General features: G+C 33.5%; 1 protein-coding gene and 1 pseudogene across 7 annotated transcripts in view; both read left to right on the top strand.

Annotated features, from left to right (window-relative positions):
• The window catches only part of ROCK2 (Rho associated coiled-coil containing protein kinase 2), a 129822-nt gene that overhangs the window by 83294 nt on the left and 26866 nt on the right, over positions 1-19662 (top strand). For all 6 annotated transcript variants that reach the window (XR_006343392.1, XM_043917086.1, XM_043917085.1 and 3 more), the window contains exons 8-20: positions 1973-2064; positions 2895-3054; positions 4552-4612; positions 5205-5216; positions 9317-9396; positions 9556-9604; positions 11239-11374; positions 11469-11560; positions 11787-12033; positions 12427-12533; positions 14752-14911; positions 16652-16812; positions 17163-17347. Coding sequence is in view for 5 of the 6 variants with exons in the window: in XM_043917086.1 (XP_043773021.1) it covers positions 1973-2064; positions 2895-3054; positions 4552-4612; positions 5205-5216; positions 9317-9396; positions 9556-9604; positions 11239-11374; positions 11469-11560; positions 11787-12033; positions 12427-12533; positions 14752-14911; positions 16652-16812; positions 17163-17347 (1542 nt within the window). In the remaining variant the exon portion in view is untranslated. The remainder of the gene's footprint in view (positions 1-1972; positions 2065-2894; positions 3055-4551; positions 4613-5204; positions 5217-9316; positions 9397-9555; positions 9605-11238; positions 11375-11468; positions 11561-11786; positions 12034-12426; positions 12534-14751; positions 14912-16651; positions 16813-17162; positions 17348-19662) is intronic.
• LOC122703009 lies at positions 9612-11070 on the top strand (annotated as a pseudogene). Its single transcript, XR_006343393.1, has one exon. The product of XR_006343393.1 is annotated as a 60S ribosomal protein L5-like (transcript).

Below are 19662 nucleotides of genomic sequence, written 5' to 3'. Positions count from 1 at the left end.
ACACATATAAAATCAGTCTTTTTATCCAACTTGCATTTAATTCTGGTTTAGCCTTTTCCTACTGCTTAGCCTGGGATTGGGTTACCATTGTCATTTTGTATGTGCAGCCTGATGGTGATCCAACTCTGATCTTAACCCTCATATCTAAAAAGAAAACTTGATAAAGTAATGCATCTGAGAGAAAAGAAAACTTCTGTGTTTTTCACATTTTATCCTTTAAAATGATTGAGCCATATTGCTTTTGAGTGTACAGCTTTTGAGAGAAGAACATTTTGTGCAGATAAGTATTCAAAAGTTAATAATCTTAAAAACTGTTTGACTTTGCAGTGCCTCCTTCCCAGCCCCTTTTAATTTGCATTTGAATATGAGCAAGTCCATCCTGAAAATTCTGTATTTCTTAAAAATAGATGAACATTATTGTGAAAACCTGCCTTAAAAAAAGAGAAGCCTGGAAAGCTCCTTGAAGTGTCTCCCTTGCCCTCTCTATTTTCTGGTTTCCCACTTTACGTTTGTGATTGGAGTCATCCTGTCAAAGGGCCAATGCATACAAGTGGGTGCTTCCACCTTAGACCAGACTTAATGATTTTAGGGAAATTATCTTACTTTCTGGGGAAATAATTTTACTCATTCTAAATATGATGGGATCAGATTTAGATGATAACTGAGGACTTTTCTTGCTCAGTGATGCTGTCTTCCTGAGCACACCTTATTGTTAGTTTGCCAGTTGCTTGTACTACAGTACTGTAGTGACCATTCTCATACATTTCTCTTTGCATACTTTTTGTAGGATAAAATATTAAAGATGGATTTCTGGGCTATACATTTTAAAATTGACCTACTTGAGTTGCAAATTTGACCCCCAGAAATGTCACATGGGGTATATTCCATTATTAAGCATTGTTTCCCTCATTCTTGTCAAACTAAGTACTATGAATTGTTTATTTTTCCGTACAAAGCAGAAAATTACATTTTTCCTCATTAATTTAATCTTTTTTGTTTATTTATCAATCATTTGTAAAATAAAACTTTGTTAATTACATAATTAATGAACACTTCATGGTGATACACTCAAAATAAATTTTATATAACATTTGCTTTGAGGACTAAGTGGAGTTGATAGAAATGATTATAATTTGTGTTGAAAGGTAAAATATAAAACAGGATATATAGCATGTGTTCATGAAAGGAGTACCATTCATGAAAGACTAGCCTTAGTGATTTATGGTCGGTGGTAGTTGCAATCTAAAGAATGATTGTAGGTGGAGAAAAGATAGTTTGAGAAGAATCTAATGCCACTAGTGTGGCTAGGAGTACTTCCTTCTATAAACTTTACACATTTTCTTGTTTATGTTAAACATAGCTCCAGGGGCATAATTGCTTATTATTTCCACATAGTCTTCATTGAAGACTCAAAAAGTCAAAGAATGAAATTATTAGCAACATTTTTCTTGTATTCATATTGATAATTTTAATATAAATGCAGTACATATTTATTTTTAACTTACATTTAATATAGATGTAGATCTATCCAGAGTGAATATAGATAACTTCAAGCACAGTATGTGAGTTCTTTTTAAGAAGGGGGGAGGATTTTTTTAAATAACATTTTTATTATAGAGGTTTTTAAAAAATCCTTCTGTGCCAAAAGTTAGATCTCCATTCATTTTATGCCCTAAAATTGGTCATATGATTTTGGCACATACCAGTGACTTTTTTAATTGAAAGCCTCCTATACTTTCATTTGAGGCAAAGTGCAAATAGAAACATAATTTCTTTTCTATGACATTCATTATTTAGAGAGATCACATGCTGTAAAATTAGATTGCTTATTTTTGAGCAGTATTTAAGCTGAAGGTTTTCCATTTTTTTAAACTCATTTCTGATCCTTACTCTGATCCTCGTTGAGATAAGAGTATTTTTGTATTTTTATAATCTTACTCTTTATAATAGAATGTTTAATTGCATTATTTAGGGAGGTACGCCTTGGAAGAAATGGAGTAGAAGAAATCAAACAACATCCTTTCTTTAAGAATGATCAGTGGAATTGGGATAACATAAGAGAGAGTAAGTCAATAAATTTAAATATTTCCATTTCATCACATTTTAAATCTCATAAATTGAATCCTTTTCTGATTTAAAAAGCATGTCTGGTACTCTTAACAGTAATTTTTAAATTGAGAAATTTTATTTCAGTCATTTTGAAGCTGTGTAACTAAATCTTATTTCAGTATCTTAGCAAACTAGTATGTCTTTATTTCCCAGTGCTTTTATGATAAGCATTATAGGTTTCTTAATTTGTCAAGCTGTTATATGGATCTCAATAATTTTCAGAATTGGGGAAATAAAATTCTTTAATTCATATGTTTGAATTAATAAATCAATAATTAGTTACTTATGGAGAGTACTCTGGTGAATACTACGGTAAACATAGTAGTTCATTTAAACTTCATGTATATTTACATTAATTCATTTTAAGAGCAAGAAATATTTCTACTTAAAGATGTAGTAGAAAACTTCTGAAAACTAAAGAATGTATGTGCAAGTTATTGCTGCTTGGAAGATTAATACCTAGAATAATATCGTACTGCTTTGCATAGATTAATTCATCTATGTTTAAAATCAATCTAATATAATGATAAAACAAAGAATTTCAGTTCTTTGAAATGATAAAATAGTAAATCTGTCATTGAAATTTTCTGTAGTAAATCATGACAGTATAGTATTGTTTGCTAATCAAATATCAATATACAATGTGTTAATATTTATATAGTGTGTTAATATCAATATAACATTAATAATCTATAATAACTAATATAAAACAGAACAGGGGTGGTTTCTGTCTTTTTAAATCATATGTATTATTATTAGACAATGTGTTTTTTTTCTTTTAATAGCTGCAGCTCCTGTGGTACCTGAACTCAGCAGTGACATAGACAGCAGCAATTTTGATGACATTGAAGATGATAAAGGAGATGTAGAAACCTTCCCAATTCCTAAGGCTTTTGTGGGAAATCAGCTACCTTTTATAGGATTTACCTACTACAGAGAAAATTTGTATGTGATTTGTTTGTTATATTTTTATTGTTTTCAACATCTAGCTGTAAAGAGTTGTCTTACTTCAGGACTCTGAATTATAGAAGATAATGTGTTAATTTGTTTCAAACTGAGATTTTTTTGAAGATATTATATATAATCATTTACAAATGAATGTAAGGCAGTGTTGTGTGTTTGAAGACAGAACACCTGCTTTTGAGGGAGTCTGTCAACTATTAAGGGACATAGGAGAATTATATAGTCATAATGAAGAGTAGAATGTGATATGAGCCTTAAGAAAGGTACCAAGAAGATCTGAGAATCATAATTCTTGCGATTTCAGAAGAAAAATAAAAGTCACATCTCTTTGGGGCTAGTGTAGGGGGAAGTCAGGTAAGACCTCAAGGAAGAGATAGCATTTTAACCAAGTCTAAAGGTAAGAAAGGGTTTTGAGTAGCTGAGATGTAGGGAGGTTAGGTGAGTGTGGTGGAGAGGTGCATAGTGGAAGCAAAACTTTGGAATTTAAGTATACACTAGGAGCAGAGCAGTATAGTCCAGTAGGTTTCAAACATGGTATATATCACTGTATTATAACCATTTGAAGAATTTAATGGGACTGATTTTCTTGCCTATAATACTTTCATCTAGTGCAGAGCCTGGCATAAGATCATTCGATAAATATTGCTCAACTGGAGCAAGTATTGGGTATAAGATTAGAAAAAGACTGGAGTTAAAGTGTGAGGGAAGCATAATGGAACAGATGATTGTTGTGTATTATGCTAAGGGACTTTTGACTTTGACGGGAAGTGAAGAGCTGCTGAAAACTGTTAAGTAGTTAAATGAAGTGTTAAAGACATTTGAGAAATTTTTGATACTTCATGTTTGTAATGGTTGGGGCGATCAACTGTTATGGTTTGCCCAGGACTAAGGGGTTTCCTAGGATGTGCTATGGGACTTTCATGCTAAAATTAGGAAAATCAGCGCAAACCAAGATGAGTTGTTCATCCTGTTAAAGATAAGGTTCTGAAAACTGCTGTAATGCTGACAAAAGTGAAGACATCTGTGCAGGAGAAATCCAGGCATGTTCATACACAGCAAGGAACGACCCGGTTAAGAGAGAAACTGACAGTTAAATAGAAGTGATGATTTATGTATTAAGACCAGGAGATCAAGAGATGTCTTTGAAAAAGAGGAGAGATGTCTCTTTTCAAAATATTTCTAGAAAAGAAGAATAAAATAGGAACTCAAAATGAGGCAAAGAGGGGGAAAAATACGGTTCTGTTTAGTGACTCCAGTCTCAACAGTGTTACCAAAGACTAGAACATCGGCTTAAGAGTGAGAAGCAAGAAATAGCATTTTAAATTATTGAAAACGGTATAAATGTCAAGGAGTGGGGGGAATAGTAGTTCACTTAAAACATGTTGAAAGTGAAAAGAAAGATAATTTAATTCTGAGGATAACTTTATATCAGAAAATGAGTTAATGCCATGCAAAAGAATTTCCTGCCTTTCCTTCTAGGTTACTAAGTGACTCTCCATCTTGTAAAGAAAATGACTCAATACAATCAAGGAAGAATGAAGTATGTGTAAATTTTTACTACTCTATTTTAATCACATGTTCAAATATTTTAGTAATATCCATGTTGTTTTAAAAGTTCACTTGATGTTACTTTTAGATGGCATTCCTTGTTGCAGTCCGGATCAGTATAACACTGAAGTGATTCATTTATTTGACGAGTATTATGGTATGAGATCCAGTGGCTAGTAGAAAGATGAGTTACATGACTTTAGGCTTAGTTTCATTACAAAAGTGATAGAATATGTTATAAACAGCTGTATTTCCTACCAGTTAGAAAATTTTGTAATCTTAGCACTATATATGAGTATAGATAGTAAGCTATAAGAATACAGAAATAGTGGATAGATTAAAATTTTGAGTATTTAGCAATGAATTGATATAAAGGATAATTTTATCAAAATGTTACAGTATTTTGTGACCTCCATACAAAACTAAATGATGTAGACACATAAATGAGGATGCTAAATATTTTTCTCTTCAAAACTTATAAAAACTAAAAAAATTGAGTAATTTTGATATGATTTGTGTTTTAGGAATTTTACAAAGCATAGCAAGCATTTTAATTTTTTTTGTTGTTGTTTTGTTTTAAATAGGAGAGTCAAGAGGTATGTTGATGTCAAATATGTTGAAAAACAGGAAAATCTCATCACTCTAGCGATGTTTTGATATAACCATTTGGATATAACCTAGCATTTGGAGTACTACACCTCCCAAGAGAGAAGTTCCCAACCTTTTTTTCTGCCAAGTATTCTTTTCATTATTGCTCCTATGGATCTGTTGTTTAAAATATGTATTATGTACTTTTTTTTTTTTTTTTTGTATTATGTACTTTTTTTGGTTTTGTTTATTAAGGATATGTAACTAGCAGCAAGAACTTTTGATTGGCATGTGATAACTAATCAGCATGTGATCAAGTTATCCCATTGTAGCAGCAGCCAAAAGCTGTTGAACTTGACGAGTTCACTGGCCTATATTTCCTTACTAGGGAGTATACAGTTTTTCTTAAGATACATGAAATATTTAAGAAATCATGGAGAACCTAATCACTAGAAAAATTAGTGGAAAAAACATTGTCCATGGAATCTAATAGGTCTTTGGGGGCACTGCCACTTATTAGCTGTGCTGTCTTGGCCCAGTTGTTCATCATTTTTGGATTTCAGTTTCTTTATTGAATAAATGTACTACTACCCATCTTTTTATGGCTTTTGTTAGGTTTAATGACACAGTAAACGTAAAGTGTGTGCCATTGTACCTAAAATACAAAAGGAACTCAAAAGGTTAAATCCTTTAGAAAGGCAGTAATACCCCCAAAATAGATTCTTTAGTGCTTTCTATAATTTTAGTTTTTTTAAAGACTGATAAATTTGGCCTATAAGAAGATTTAAAGAATGGCAAGATGACTTGTAATTAATTAGCCATCATTAATCATTAATGTTATTGATGATAAACTTTTCATAGTATTGTGCCTGGTACAATATAGGAAATTATAAAGAGGTTTTATGTGTGTGTGTGTGTGTGTGTGTGTGTGTGTGTGTGTGCACGCGCGCGCCTTTTTTTGAGGTAAAATTGATCAATTCAGTTCAGTCGCACAGTCGTGTCTGTCTCTTTGCAACCCCATGAACTGCAGCACACCAAGCTTCCCTGTCCAATACCAAACTCCCGGAGCTTGCTCAAACTCATGTCCATCGAGTTGGTGATGCAATCCAGTCATCTCATCCTCTGTCATCCCCTTCTCCTCCTGCCTTCAATCTTTCCCAGCATCAGGGTCTTTTCCAATGAGTCGGTTCTTCACATCAGGTGGCTAAAAGGATTGGAGTTTCAGCTTCAGCATCAGCCCTTCCAATGAATATTCAGGACTGATTTCCTTGAGGATTGACTGGTTGGATCTCCTTGCAGTCCAAGGGACTCTCAAGAGTCTTCTCTAACATCACAGTTCAAAAGCATCAATTCTTCGGCGCTCAGCTTTCTTTATAGTCCAACTCTCAAATCCATACATGCCCACTGGAAAAACCACAACTTTGACTAGACGGACCTTTGTTGACAGAGTAATATCTCTGCTTTTTACTATGCTGTCTAGATTTGTCATAGCTTTTCTTCCAAGGAGCAAGTGTCTTTTAATTTCATGGCTGCATTCACCATCTGCAGTGATTTTGGAGCCCAAGAAAATTAAATCTGTCACTGTTTCCATTGTCTCCTCATCTATTTGCCATGAAGTGATGGGACCGGATACCGTGATCTTAGTTTTCTGAATGTTGAGTTTTAAGCCAGCTTTTTCACTCTTCTCTTTCACTTTCATCAAGAGGCTCTTTAGTTCCTTTTCACTTTCTGCCATGATATCATCTGCATATCTGAGGTTATTGATATTTCTCCTGGAAATCTTGATTCTAGCTTGTGCTTCATCCAGCCCGGCATTTCACATGATGTACTCTGCATATCAGTTAAAAAAGCAGGGTGACAATATACAGCCTTGATGTACTCCTTTTCCTATTTGGAACTAGTCTGTTATTCCATGTCTGGTTCTAACTGTTGCTTCTTGACCTACATACAGATTTCTCAGGAGGCAGGTCAGGTGGTCTGGTATTCCCATCTCTTTAAGACTTTTCCACAAACAAACTGACTGTATGATCCACACAGTCAAAGGCTTTGGTGAAGTCAATAAAGCAGAAGTAAATATTTTCCTGAACTCTCTTGCCTTTTCAATGATCCAGCGGATGTTGGCAAATTGATCTCTGGTTCCTCTGCCTTTTCTAAATCCAGCTTGAACATTTGGAAGTTCATGGTTCACGTACTGTTCAAGCCTGGCTTGGAGAATTTTGAGCATTACTTTGCTAGCGTGTGAGATGAGTGCAGTGTGCAGTAGTTTGAACCTTCTTTGGCATTGCCTTTCTTTGGGATTGGAATGAAAACTGACCTTTTCCAGTCCTGTGGCCACTGCTGAATTTCCCAAATTTGCTGGCATATTGAGTGCAGTGCTTTCACAGCATCATCTTTTAGGATTTGAAATAGCCTAACTGGAATTCCATCACCTCCACTAGCTTTGTTTGTAGTGATGCTTCCCGAGGCCCACTTGACGTCGCATCCCAGGATGTCTGTCTGGCTCTAGGTCAGTGATCACACCATCGTGGTTATCTGGGTCATGAACATCTTTTTTGTACAGTTCTTCTGAGTATTCTTGCCACCTCTTCTTAATATCTTCTGCTTCTTTTAGGTCCATACCATTTCTGTCCTTTATTGTGCCCATCTTTGCATGAAATGTTCCCTTGGAATCTCTGATTTTCTTGAGGAGATCTCTAGTCTTTCCCATTCTGTTGTTTTCCTCTGTTTATTTGCATTGATCACTTAGGAAGGCTTTTTTGTCTCTCCTTGCTATTCTTTGGAACTCTGCATTCCGATAGATACATCTTTCCTTTTCTCCTTTGCCTTTCACTTTTGATACTGATATGTAACATTTTGAAATTGATATGTAACATTATATAAGTTTCAAGTATACAACATTATGATTTTACTTCTGTGCTCATTGCAAAGTGATCATTAAGAGTATAATAATCAACCATCACCATACAGTTGACCCCATTCACTTATTTCATCTACCCCAGCCCGTTTTCCTCTGGTAATGACCAGTCTGTTCTGTCTTTTGCTTTTGTTTTGTTTATTTTTTCCCTTTTTTTGGTTTGTTTCCATATGAATGATACCATATGATTTTTGTCTTTCACTTTCTGACTTGCATTCTAATACCCTCAAGGTTCATCCATGTTGCAAATAGCTAGATTTCACTCTCCCACCCCCCCGTTTTTTTTTATGGCCAAGTGGTTCCCAATCTGTATGTATATATCACATCTTATTCATCCATTTATCTTCCAGTGGATACTTAGGTTGTTTCTATATCTTGGGTGCATATATCTTTTTGAATTAGTGTTTTCATATTCTTCAGATAAATACCCATAAGTGGAATAGCTGGTTTATATGGTAATTCTACCCTTATCTTTTGAAGAATCTTTGTATTCTTTTCCATACTGGCTGTACCAGTTTACATTCCCATCAACAGTGCATGAAAGTTCCCTTTTCTCTACATGCTCTCCAATATTTGATATTTTTGTCTTTTTGATGATATTCATTCTAATGTGTAAGGTGATACTTCGTTGTGGTTTTCATTCATTTCCCTAATAATTAATGATGTTGAACATATTTTGTTAGATCTGTTGGCTATCTGCATGCTTTCTTTGGGAAAATTGAAAGAAAGTTTGTTCTTATTTCTAAGACAAGTAATATATTTTTGAGCATATTCAGTCAAATATTCCAAATATTTGTTTCAGATGTAGACCTTTTATCTTTATCTTATTAGCACAAATGGTGACAATATTTTCATATAAATAATCTACAAAAGAACAGTGGAGGATTTCAATTTTTTTTTAATTTATTTATTTATAATGAAGGAGAAACTTGCTATCATAGAAGAATTCTGTCAAAATTGGAGCTTCTCATTTTTATGTTTACATAGTGTGTTCATATATACACATGTGCTGTGATATAAAGCAAGAGATGGAGGATTTTTTTCTGTCAATAAAAATCACATTAAGAAGGTACAAATACGGTACCTATATTAAAGTTGAAAGAAAGGAGAAGAAGATTATCATTGTTTTCTTTAAGCCTCTTGCCTTTTAAATGTGATCACACTTTGTAATTACAGTTTTTTATTTTCTGACAGATTCAGAAAAAACTGTACACATTAGAAGAACACCTTAGCACTGAGATACAAGCCAAAGAGGAACTAGAACAGAAGTGCAAGTATGTTCTGTGGATAATTAAATGTTATCTTTTAAAACGTAAATTTAAACATTTTACTAAAGAGAGCTACAAAGTAATTCTATGATTATTTTACAATTTATGGCAAATGTCTTTATTGTAAGAATTATTTTATTTACTGTTGCCTTTGAAATTCTTCAGATCTGTTAATACTCGCCTAGAGAAAGTGGCAAAGGAACTAGAAGAAGAGGTAAAGTTTCTCTATGCTTTTATTAACATTTTTGTTCGTAAAAAGTTTTGATGCCTGAATTACCTATAGAGTTCACTCAATACCATACTAATACAAATCTTGTTATATAGTAAAATATATGTTGTAGCTTTGGTGGACAGGACCAAGATTATAGAGTAAACTGTGATAATAGGCTTCATTTTGTTGTGGTTTTGCAATGAATTAATTTAGTATGTGTAGATATTTCAAGGAAAAATAGTTTGTCATATTAATGACATAGCTGAAAAATAGAAATTGACAATTTTTTTAATTATTCAGACCTGTAGTTTATATTAAGTAAAGGTGATTCAAGGGTGATGAAATGTTACAGAGATTTTGGCTTACAATAGTAAACAAAATACTTATGTTCCTGATTATTTAAGAATAATATGCTATTTTAAAAATATGGAAACCGCTTTCTCCCCCCGGAGCCGTGCTGGTTCTGCAGCTCTGTGGCAAGCCGCGGAATTGGGGTTCTGTCCCACAGGATGGGGTTTGTGAAAGTTGTCAAGAACAAGGCCTACTTCAAGAGATACCAAGTGAAATTCAGAAGGCGAGAGGGCAAAACTGACTACTATGCTCGGAAACGATTGGTAATCCAAGATAAAAATAAGTACAACACACCTAAATACAGAATGATTGTTCATGTAACGAACAGAGATATCATTTGTCAGATTGCTTATGCCCGTATAGAAGGAGATATGATAGTTTGTGCAGCTTATGCTCACGAACTCCCAAAATATGGCGTGAAGGTTGGCCTGACAAATTATGCTGCAGCTATTGTATGGGCCTGCTGCTGGCCCGCAGGCTTCTTAATAGGTTTGGTATGGACAAAATTTATGAAGGCCAAGTCAAAGTGACTGGAGATGAATACAATGTGGAAAGTATTGATGGTCAACCTGGTGCCTTCACCTGTTGCTTGGATGCAGGACTTGCCAGAACTACTAACGGGAATAAAGTTTTGGGGGCCCTAAAGGGAGCTGTCGATGGAGGCTTGCCTGTCCCTCACAGTACCAAATGGTTCCCTGGTTATGATTCAGAAAGCAAAGAATTCAGTGCTGAGGTACACCGAAAGCACATCATGGGACAGAACGTTGCAGACTACATGCGTTACCTGATTGAAAAAGATGAAGATGCTTACAAGAAACAATTCTCTCAGTGCATAACGAACAGCGTAACTCCAGACATGATGGAGGAGATGTATAAGAAAGCTCATGCTGCAATACGAGAGAATCCAGTGTATGAGAAGAAGCCTAAGAAAGAAGTTAAAAAGAAGAGGTGGAACCGTCCCAAAATATCACTTGCCCAGAAGAAAGATCGGGTAGCTCAGAAGAAGGCAAGCTTCCTTAGAGCTCAGGAACGAGCTGCCGAGAGTTAAACCAAACCACAATTTTCTATCAAGATTTTTCAGATAAGACAATAATAAACTTATTGAACAAGCAAAAAAATTAAAAAAATAAAAATATGGAAACCATTTGTAATTTTAACAAAATAGCTTTTATTAGTTACTAGCTTTTTTAAAGGTTTCTTCTATCTGATGTAACTGAAGTATTTTTTATTTTCATTTGATTTTTATACATACTTTCCTTCGATAATAACTTCAAGCATTATTTCAGATTACCTTAAGGAAAAATGTGGAATCAACATTAAGACAATTAGAAAGAGAAAAGGCACTTCTTCAGCACAAAAATGCAGAATATCAGCGGAAAGCTGATCATGAAGCAGACAAGAAGCGAAATTTGGAGAATGATGGTTTGTAGTGTAGAATACTAAATACTTACTAAGAAAAGAACTTTGTATGTGTGTGTTGTGTTGAAGCTTACTACTTAAATGCTTTTTACCATAGTTAACAGTTTAAAAGATCAGCTTGAAGATTTGAAAAAAAGAAATCAGAACTCTCAGATATCCACTGAGAAAGTGAATCAACTCCAGAGACAAGTAGGTTGATCCCAATTTATTTATAATAAGGATTTTGAATTTTATTTATGACTGTTAGCATTTGTTTTAATTGGTAATGTTACAAAAAGGAAATGATTTGAAAGATATTTTTAGGGTTTTTCTTATTTTAAATAGTTTGCAATGGGGTAATAAATTGAAGTATTTTCATCATATATGGCTGTGTTTATTTGTTTGTTTTTTGTTTGGTTTTGAATTGAATTAACAGCTGGATGAAACCAATGCTTTGCTGCGAACAGAATCTGATACTGCAGCCCGGTTAAGGAAAACACAGGCAGAAAGTTCAAAACAGATTCAGCAACTGGAATCTAACAATAGAGATCTACAAGACAAAAATTGCCTGCTGGAGACTGCCAAGTTAAAACTTGAAAAGGAATTTATCAATCTTCAGTCAGTTCTAGAATCTGAAAGGAGGGACCGAACCCATGGATCAGAGATTATTAATGATTTACAAGGTATTAAAATAAAGTGGAGATTGCACTTAAGTTCATCTTAAAGATCTGTGATTTGGAAATAACCTTAGATGGTGGATAATGTGCTGGAGTAGTAAGTGTATGGATATACTACTCTGTTCTATAAAGTTAGGGTGTTAGAAATACATTGTTACAAAGTTTTCTGAATGAAGGATTTACTTTCAAGTAGTATGAAGTATTTTAAGTAACAAGCCATTTCTGGAAGCAGTAGATTGGATTCCAGTTGAATTAACTCTGAAGCACTATACCAACAATTATAAAATTTCTGCTCATAAATAACAGCTTTAAGGTATGAGGTGAATTCTGAATTTTTTACTCTAAATGTAATTTGTATTGTATATGAATTTATTGTTTTTTAAAATGTTGCAATTTTAGGTAGAATATCTGGCCTAGAAGAAGATGTAAAGAATGGTAAAATCTTATTAGCAAAAGTAGAGCTGGAGAAGAGACAACTACAGGAGAGATTTACTGATTTGGAAAAGGTAAAACCTGTTAAGTTTTATATTCGTGTAAGAAAATGGCTGTAGAGTTTCGAGTTGAAAAACTTATTCTAAAATCAAGAAAATTAGTAACAGATATTTCCAGCACTCATGTACTTTTTTATATTGTTACATACATTGAGGATATATACTTTAAGGCTTACCATAACACCATACAAGCAGCCCTTAGCATGTTAGTTGCTTATGAAGGGAGGACTGTCCTAGGGTGTGTTATGAGGATGCTTCTCCCTAGGCATCTTAGGAAAACGCAGATTTTGATGTACATTATATATTCAAAATGATGTAAAATTATCATGAGTTTTCGTGTAGAAGTTTACCAAAAAGTGCTATAAGCAGGGATAATTTCTAGGCTCTGTGTAGATAATATTTTGTTTTCATTCATTTAAGTATTTAGTGTATCGAATGTGGTAGAAATATCAGGATGCAGTTCTTGCCCTTAACAACCTCACATCTAGTAAGTAATTTCTAGAGTAAAAGTAAAGTACACAGATAATTCCAATGCAGTGTGCTAAGTAGAGTGGTAGAGGTATGGGCAGGGTATCTCGGGTACACAGAAGGAACCCCTAGTCTGACAGGGCAGCATCGGCTGACAAAGTAAAGGCGCACTACGAGCGGGGAAGGACATCATGAGTGAAGGCACAGAGGATGGAAAATAAAAAACTCATAGTCAGTGTATTTACGGATAAGCTATTCAGTATTTCTAGAGTAAAGAGGGAAGGTCAAGAAATTTTACTCTTTTAAGGGAAAGACAGTGAATATTTTAAATTTTGCAGGCCATATGGTCTCTGCTTCAGTAAAGGGAATAGGCATGGCTATGATCTAATGAAGTTTTACAAAAATAGACATCAGGCTAAAATAGGCCATGCAAGATGTTGAATACTCTATTAACAAACTTATTTGCTCTAAGAAATGGACTAACCACTGAAGGGCTTTTAAGTTGGGTGATTTTATTAGTGATTCATTTAAGATAACATTATGTACCATGTGAAAACTAGGTTTGAGGAGGACAAGATGAGGTAGGTAGATTAATCAGAGGCTTTTTCAGATAAAGTAACTCAGATAATGGAGACTTAACTAGTACAGTAGTTCAAAGGATGGAAAATAGGAATGAATCTGAGACATATTTGAAGGAGGAGTATTTGGGAACACTTAGTGATTGATTGAGTAAATGAAACATGTGAATAGTACTTAAGAATGAGTTTTGAGTTCCTAGTTTGTGACAAAAATCTATAGTAGTGGTGTCTTTAATTAATAAAGAATAAAGGAGAAGTAGAGGAGACAATGATACATCCATTTTAGTCTTGAGGTGTTGGTGAAACAACCAAATTAGGATGTCTACAGAGAAGTAAGCTATGGTAGTAGCAGCTAGAAATATTTGATCGTCATTGATATTGAAGTAGCTCAAACTATGCGAATGAAAGAACCCATCTGGAAGGAGATTGCTTAGATCTGTGGTTTTTCAAAGCAGAGTAAACTACTCTGTTGATAGATTGTGTAGTTTGAAAAAAATTATTTTCATTATTGAAAAAAAAGTCTGTATTTATGATATAAACTATAGGAAACAAAGAATTAGAAAATCTTTTGAGGATATATAGAAAATTAACTTCTATTAATGGTTCTCAACTTAAAACATGTTTTCCATGTGGAAAATAAAGATGAGTAGTAGAGGATCCTGTATTTTTTTCCCCCCTAAAGATCTAGCAAGGAAGATGTTAGGTATGTTTTTAAAATTTGAGAAATAAAACAGAAAGAGGAGAAGCATCATGGCTAAAGAATGCTACCTGCAGAGAACACCCAATATTTAAGAGGTGGCTGGGAGAAAACTTCACACACAGCAGAAAAGATGAGAGAAGGATGGGGAGAGCCAAGTGAGGTCAAGTATATCAAGGAAATAGTCTCAAGGGCAACAGTGAGTTCAAATGAAAAATGACTGAAAGGGTTTGTTGAATTTGATAATTGAGGTATCATTCATCACTTTATTGAGCTCAAGTAATCACAGTGAAGATCTCGAAACAGTAGTGGAGATATGGGAGATAAGTATATTGGGAAGCAAACAAGTGAAACAGCACATAGGGAACTTTTACAGAAAGTCTGAAGATCGGAGGGAATGTGTTAAACATTGTTAGTAAGCCTGTAAAGAAATTTTTGAAATTGTGAGCCAGTCTATTTTGTTGATGGCTGCCGTTTAAATCTTTAATAGGAAAAGAACAACATGGAAATAGATATGACATACCAACTAAAAGTTATACAGCAAAGTTTAGAACAAGAAGAAACTGAACATAAGGCTACAAAAGCACGGCTTGCAGATAAAAACAAGATTTATGAATCCATTGAAGAAGCTAAATCAGAAGCCATGAAAGGTATGCATTTTCATAAGAGGATTTTCAGCAATATTTTACAGAATTGATTCTGTATTCAATTCTGATTTTGGAAAATATTTTTAAAAACTATTAGGAAAACTTTACATATATACATATATATATATATATATATTTTTTTTTCTCCCTTTAAGGCCATGACCATTTCTAGGATAGTAAGGCTCAAACACAAAATTGCTCAACCACATTTTTAGATCAGAGAGATGAATATTTCAGTGGTATCAATAGTGGCAGGCATATAGAGTATGAAGTTCTATATATATCTGTTCAGATTTGGGGGATATGCTCTTTTTATAATTAGCTTGACATTTCACCAGCTCATGTTAGGAAATTCTTTCCTGAAGTTTGTGTAAGTTCACTGAATATTTTGAAATCTGGCATGATGAAGATACTAGCTGTATTTAGTCAGAGTCACACAAAGCTAATGAGTGTAGGGTAAGATAACAAAGTTAACTTTTCCACAAACCAAGCCTGTTATCTTGGAATTGTCATTTAGATTATATCTTGTTTTCCAGACTGACTGTTTATACATGATGGCTTTGAAATTCCAAAAGAAATCAATAAAGTATTTGTGTCAAAGATTTGTAAAACTCTTAAACAGAAATTTCATTTCATATTAAACCATAACATTTATTAATAACTTAGCAAAAAAAATAGCCTTTTAATTATTGAATGTAGTTAAAATTGGAGGGGTTTTTTTGGTCAAAAGCAGTTTAGTTTAAGACATTGATTTTAGATGATAAAAGATGAAATGAGTGCTATATTTAGAAATACCTGGTAAGAAGAAAGTGGGACAAGAGTTGAATTTCTTTTGAGATCATAATTTAGGTGCTATAAAATGCAGACATTTTTCACATTTGTAACACACATGTAATTACCACCCAAGACAAGATAGACAATCTATATTTTCCTCATCTCAGTGAGTTCACTCATGCCTCTTTCTGTTCTCTAGATCCACGTTCCAGTGATTAGTTTATAAAATGAGTACATTTGTTTATAGGTTGTTCTCAGAACTGTTGAAAATGAACCAATTCAGCATAGTAACAACTGTCTTTTTTTCAAATTTCTCTTCACAACTCTAACATACAGATGACTTTCATATTTTGCATGATTGCACACAACTTAAATTTTGTAGATGGTACTCAAATATGGTATAAAACCTACTGCGTGTCATTGCTTCCTTTGAGTAAGAATATGGCTTACCAGTGAATTACTAGCTATGTGATCTTGTCTAGTTACTTACCCTTTTATGCCTAGTTTCCTGTAAAGGGACAGTTCCTATATTTGGTTGTGAAAAACAGGTGCATTGATATATGAAAAGTGCCTAGAAATGCTAGTTGTTTTTAGTAGTATATGAAAAGCATTTCATTTTTCCACACTTTTGAAGCTAGTTCACTAAAAACTGAAAGTTCATAACGTTTAAATTTTACCTAAAATAACTTTGGTAAGTGATAAAGGCAGAATTATTCTGCTTTCATTAAAATGAATATAATATTGCAGAGTGTGGTAGATTTTTATACCCTGCAAATATAACACTTAATTTTTAAGCATGAAATTGTTGATATTTCAGTTGTATTAAGAGGAGTAATGAAAATGTTAAATTGGAAATTCAAAAAAATTTTGAGGCAGCATCATTTATTGCAATTTTTATTAGCACTGTGTCATGTATTTGATATGCTTTTTTTGTTTGGTTCATGATCATGTCTATTTTTGTGGCAATAGAAATGGAGAAAAAGCTCTCGGAGGAAAGAACTTTAAAACAGAAAGTAGAGAACTTGTTGCTGGAGGCTGAGAAAAGATGCTCTATATTAGACTGTGACCTCAAACAGTCACAGCAGAAAATAAATGAACTCCTCAAACAGAAGGATGTGCTAAATGAGGATGTAAGTGTGCAGCTTACTGTATAATGAACTATTTAATTAATTAATAATAAACTAGGTTTATTTGTTCAATGATGGTTTTACAATTAAAATTTTTTCTTGTAAAATAATATTCTGTGATTTTTTAATTGTACCAGATTTGGATGATATACTAAATGAATCATAATTAAAATTTCTTTGAAGACTAATTTTATTTTAAAAATATATTATTATGGAAAATCCAAAAAATACTGTGAAATGAATTAACTGTTTAAGGGGGAAAATATCTGTTTTATGTCGTTATATTTACTGCCAGCATCATTGATGAGAAAATAAAAATAATTTGCTTACATACCAATAACACTATTTTTTAGGTTAGAAACTTGACATTAAAAATAGAACAGGAAACTCAGAAGCGCTGCCTTACACAAAATGACTTGAAGATGCAAACACAGCAAGTTAACACACTAAAAATGTCAGAAAAGCAGTTAAAGCAAGAGAATAATCATCTCCTAGAAATGAAAATGAGCTTGGAAAAACAGAATGCTGAACTTCGAAAGTAAGTTAATTGTTTGAAACAAAGACTTACTAATATACAGAGCTATCTCCATGTAAGTTATCTTAATTTTTACTTACCTGGGAGTTTTCTTTTGACGCCTTTGTTTTCTTGACCACATTTTTCTCTTTCTGTTTAAGTGATGTGTTGAGTGCCACTGTTTCCTTCAAAAAGATTTTATTTGCTTCCCCAACAATTTTTACTACTGCCACATTATGATATAATGGTATATTGTTTGTCCTAAAGAAGAAAAGGTCTGGGGTTTGCACCCCACCCTCTTAAGATTCCTCCTCAGGACTGTCTCACAAACAGAAGTGTCTTTTGTTTGTTCCTTTAGTTTCTGGGACTTGGAAATGTTTGACTGTTAAGCAAACACCATATAAATTTTTAAATCATATTTTAGGATACACTCTTGTGCTATATCCCTGAGTCAGGAAGATCCCCTAGAGAAGGAAATGGCAATCCACTCCAGTATTCTTGCCTGGAGAATTCCATGGACAGAGGAGCCTGGAGGGCCACAGTCCGTGGGGGTCACAAAGAGCCAGACACGACTGAGCAACACACTTTCTCTCCTGCAATATTTAATTTACTTAGAAAACATTGTTAAAATACTTTTAATTAAGGCATATAGTAAATATACTGTTAAAATATGCCCCATTTAGTCATTAGTAGTATAATTAGTACTGATCAAAGATTCTAGGAAATACCACTTCCATTAAACATGAACCTGACATAAAAAGGAAAGACAGAATAGGAAGGCGCTCTTGAAGGTTAAAAATTATTGCCAATGTAAATTTATTAGAAGAGTTTGAAGAAAAAAAACTTTTTTTAATTTCACAAAATATAGAACAAGAAGAAATGACATAGAATATATGAGAGAAAAGCTAACACACACACCAGCTTATTCTAAGAGTTCTAGCACCAGACAAGGAATTCCAGAGAATCTTAGGGAAGGAAGTTACTAAAGAAATAATAGAAAAGAATTTCTCATAATTGGAAAAGAAGTCTTTATATTGAAAAGGCCAGCAAAGATACTTAAGAAAAGACTCACATTTAGACATGTTCTTATGAAATCTCAAAAACAAAAGAGAATGGAGTTGTTGCAGTTCTTATCTCCAGCTGGGGAGGTTGTGGTTTGTGGTTCATGCAATAGGAAATGAATAGTCTGATTATGTCACTTAGACCAGTGATATAACTGTGTTAGGGGTTGGGGAGAGGTTAGGGGTGGTAAGAGCTAAATTCTCACATATGGCAGCAGGGAATTGGTAAATAATTAAAATGTATGTCAAGGAATAAGCTGAGATGTGGTGGGAACCACAAAAGAACAATAAACAGAAATGAAACAAAGTGATTTCCTCTAGGGAAATAGGATTGTCCCATGGATGGTTATGGATGAGACTGCGACCTTTCGTAATTTTTTCTGTGCTAGTCTGTATTATCTAACTGTAACCATGTGCATATTTATATAATTACTTTCTGAAAAATAGCTTTTGTTAAATACCTAATAAATGTTGGGTTTTAAAAGTTACATATAATGAACAGTAGCTCTTCAAAAAGATCATGATATTAATATTACACTGGAGTTTGCTGCAAGTGAGCCTAGCTAGTGATGATTTAAAATTTTTAAAACTTGCTCTTTCATATGTTATTAGCATCTTTCACATCTTTGGCTCAGAGAAATAAGAATCATACTTTTTTTAATAATACACTGATTAATAATAAAATACGGAATTGACACAGTGAAGTGACATTTGGTGATAATTTCCTATTTATCCAGAAGTTGAAGGACCAGTGAGTAAACAAAGTGATCAGATTATATTAAATTAAAATAAGGATAAAAGTTCTCTAAGTAATATTAAATTGAAATTGAAGGCACTGTGATTAAATCATTTAATCTCCCTGAAGTTTTCTTGCTTTGTACACTTTTATTTACAAATTTATTTGCCCACACAGCCTGTGGGATCTCAGTTTCCTGACTAGGAATAGAACCCGTGCCCCCTGCAGTGGAAGTGTGGAGTCTTAATCACTGAACTGCCAGGGAAGTCCACCTATATACATTTTTAAAATATCCAACTGGTAGTAAAATATTTTCTCACTTTAAAATATTTAGAACTATATTAAAAGAAAAAGAGAAAACAAATATAAGGTCTCCTTTATGAATACAGACATGGTTAATCTCTCCAGAAGTACTATATCTTAATATATCCTTCCATACCTTTTTCTGTGCCTATACCTGTACATCTGTACTGTATTATTTACAGGGTTGAGTTTTTGTAGAATTTTTTTGTTGTTGTTTTTTGTTTTTTAGTTGTATCATG

Source organism: Cervus elaphus, chromosome 11, assembly GCF_910594005.1.
Source record: "Cervus elaphus chromosome 11, mCerEla1.1, whole genome shotgun sequence".
NCBI lineage: Eukaryota > Metazoa > Chordata > Mammalia > Artiodactyla > Cervidae > Cervus > Cervus elaphus.
Note: the sequence above shows the minus strand (reverse complement) of the source record. Positions and strands in the feature narration are given on the sequence as shown.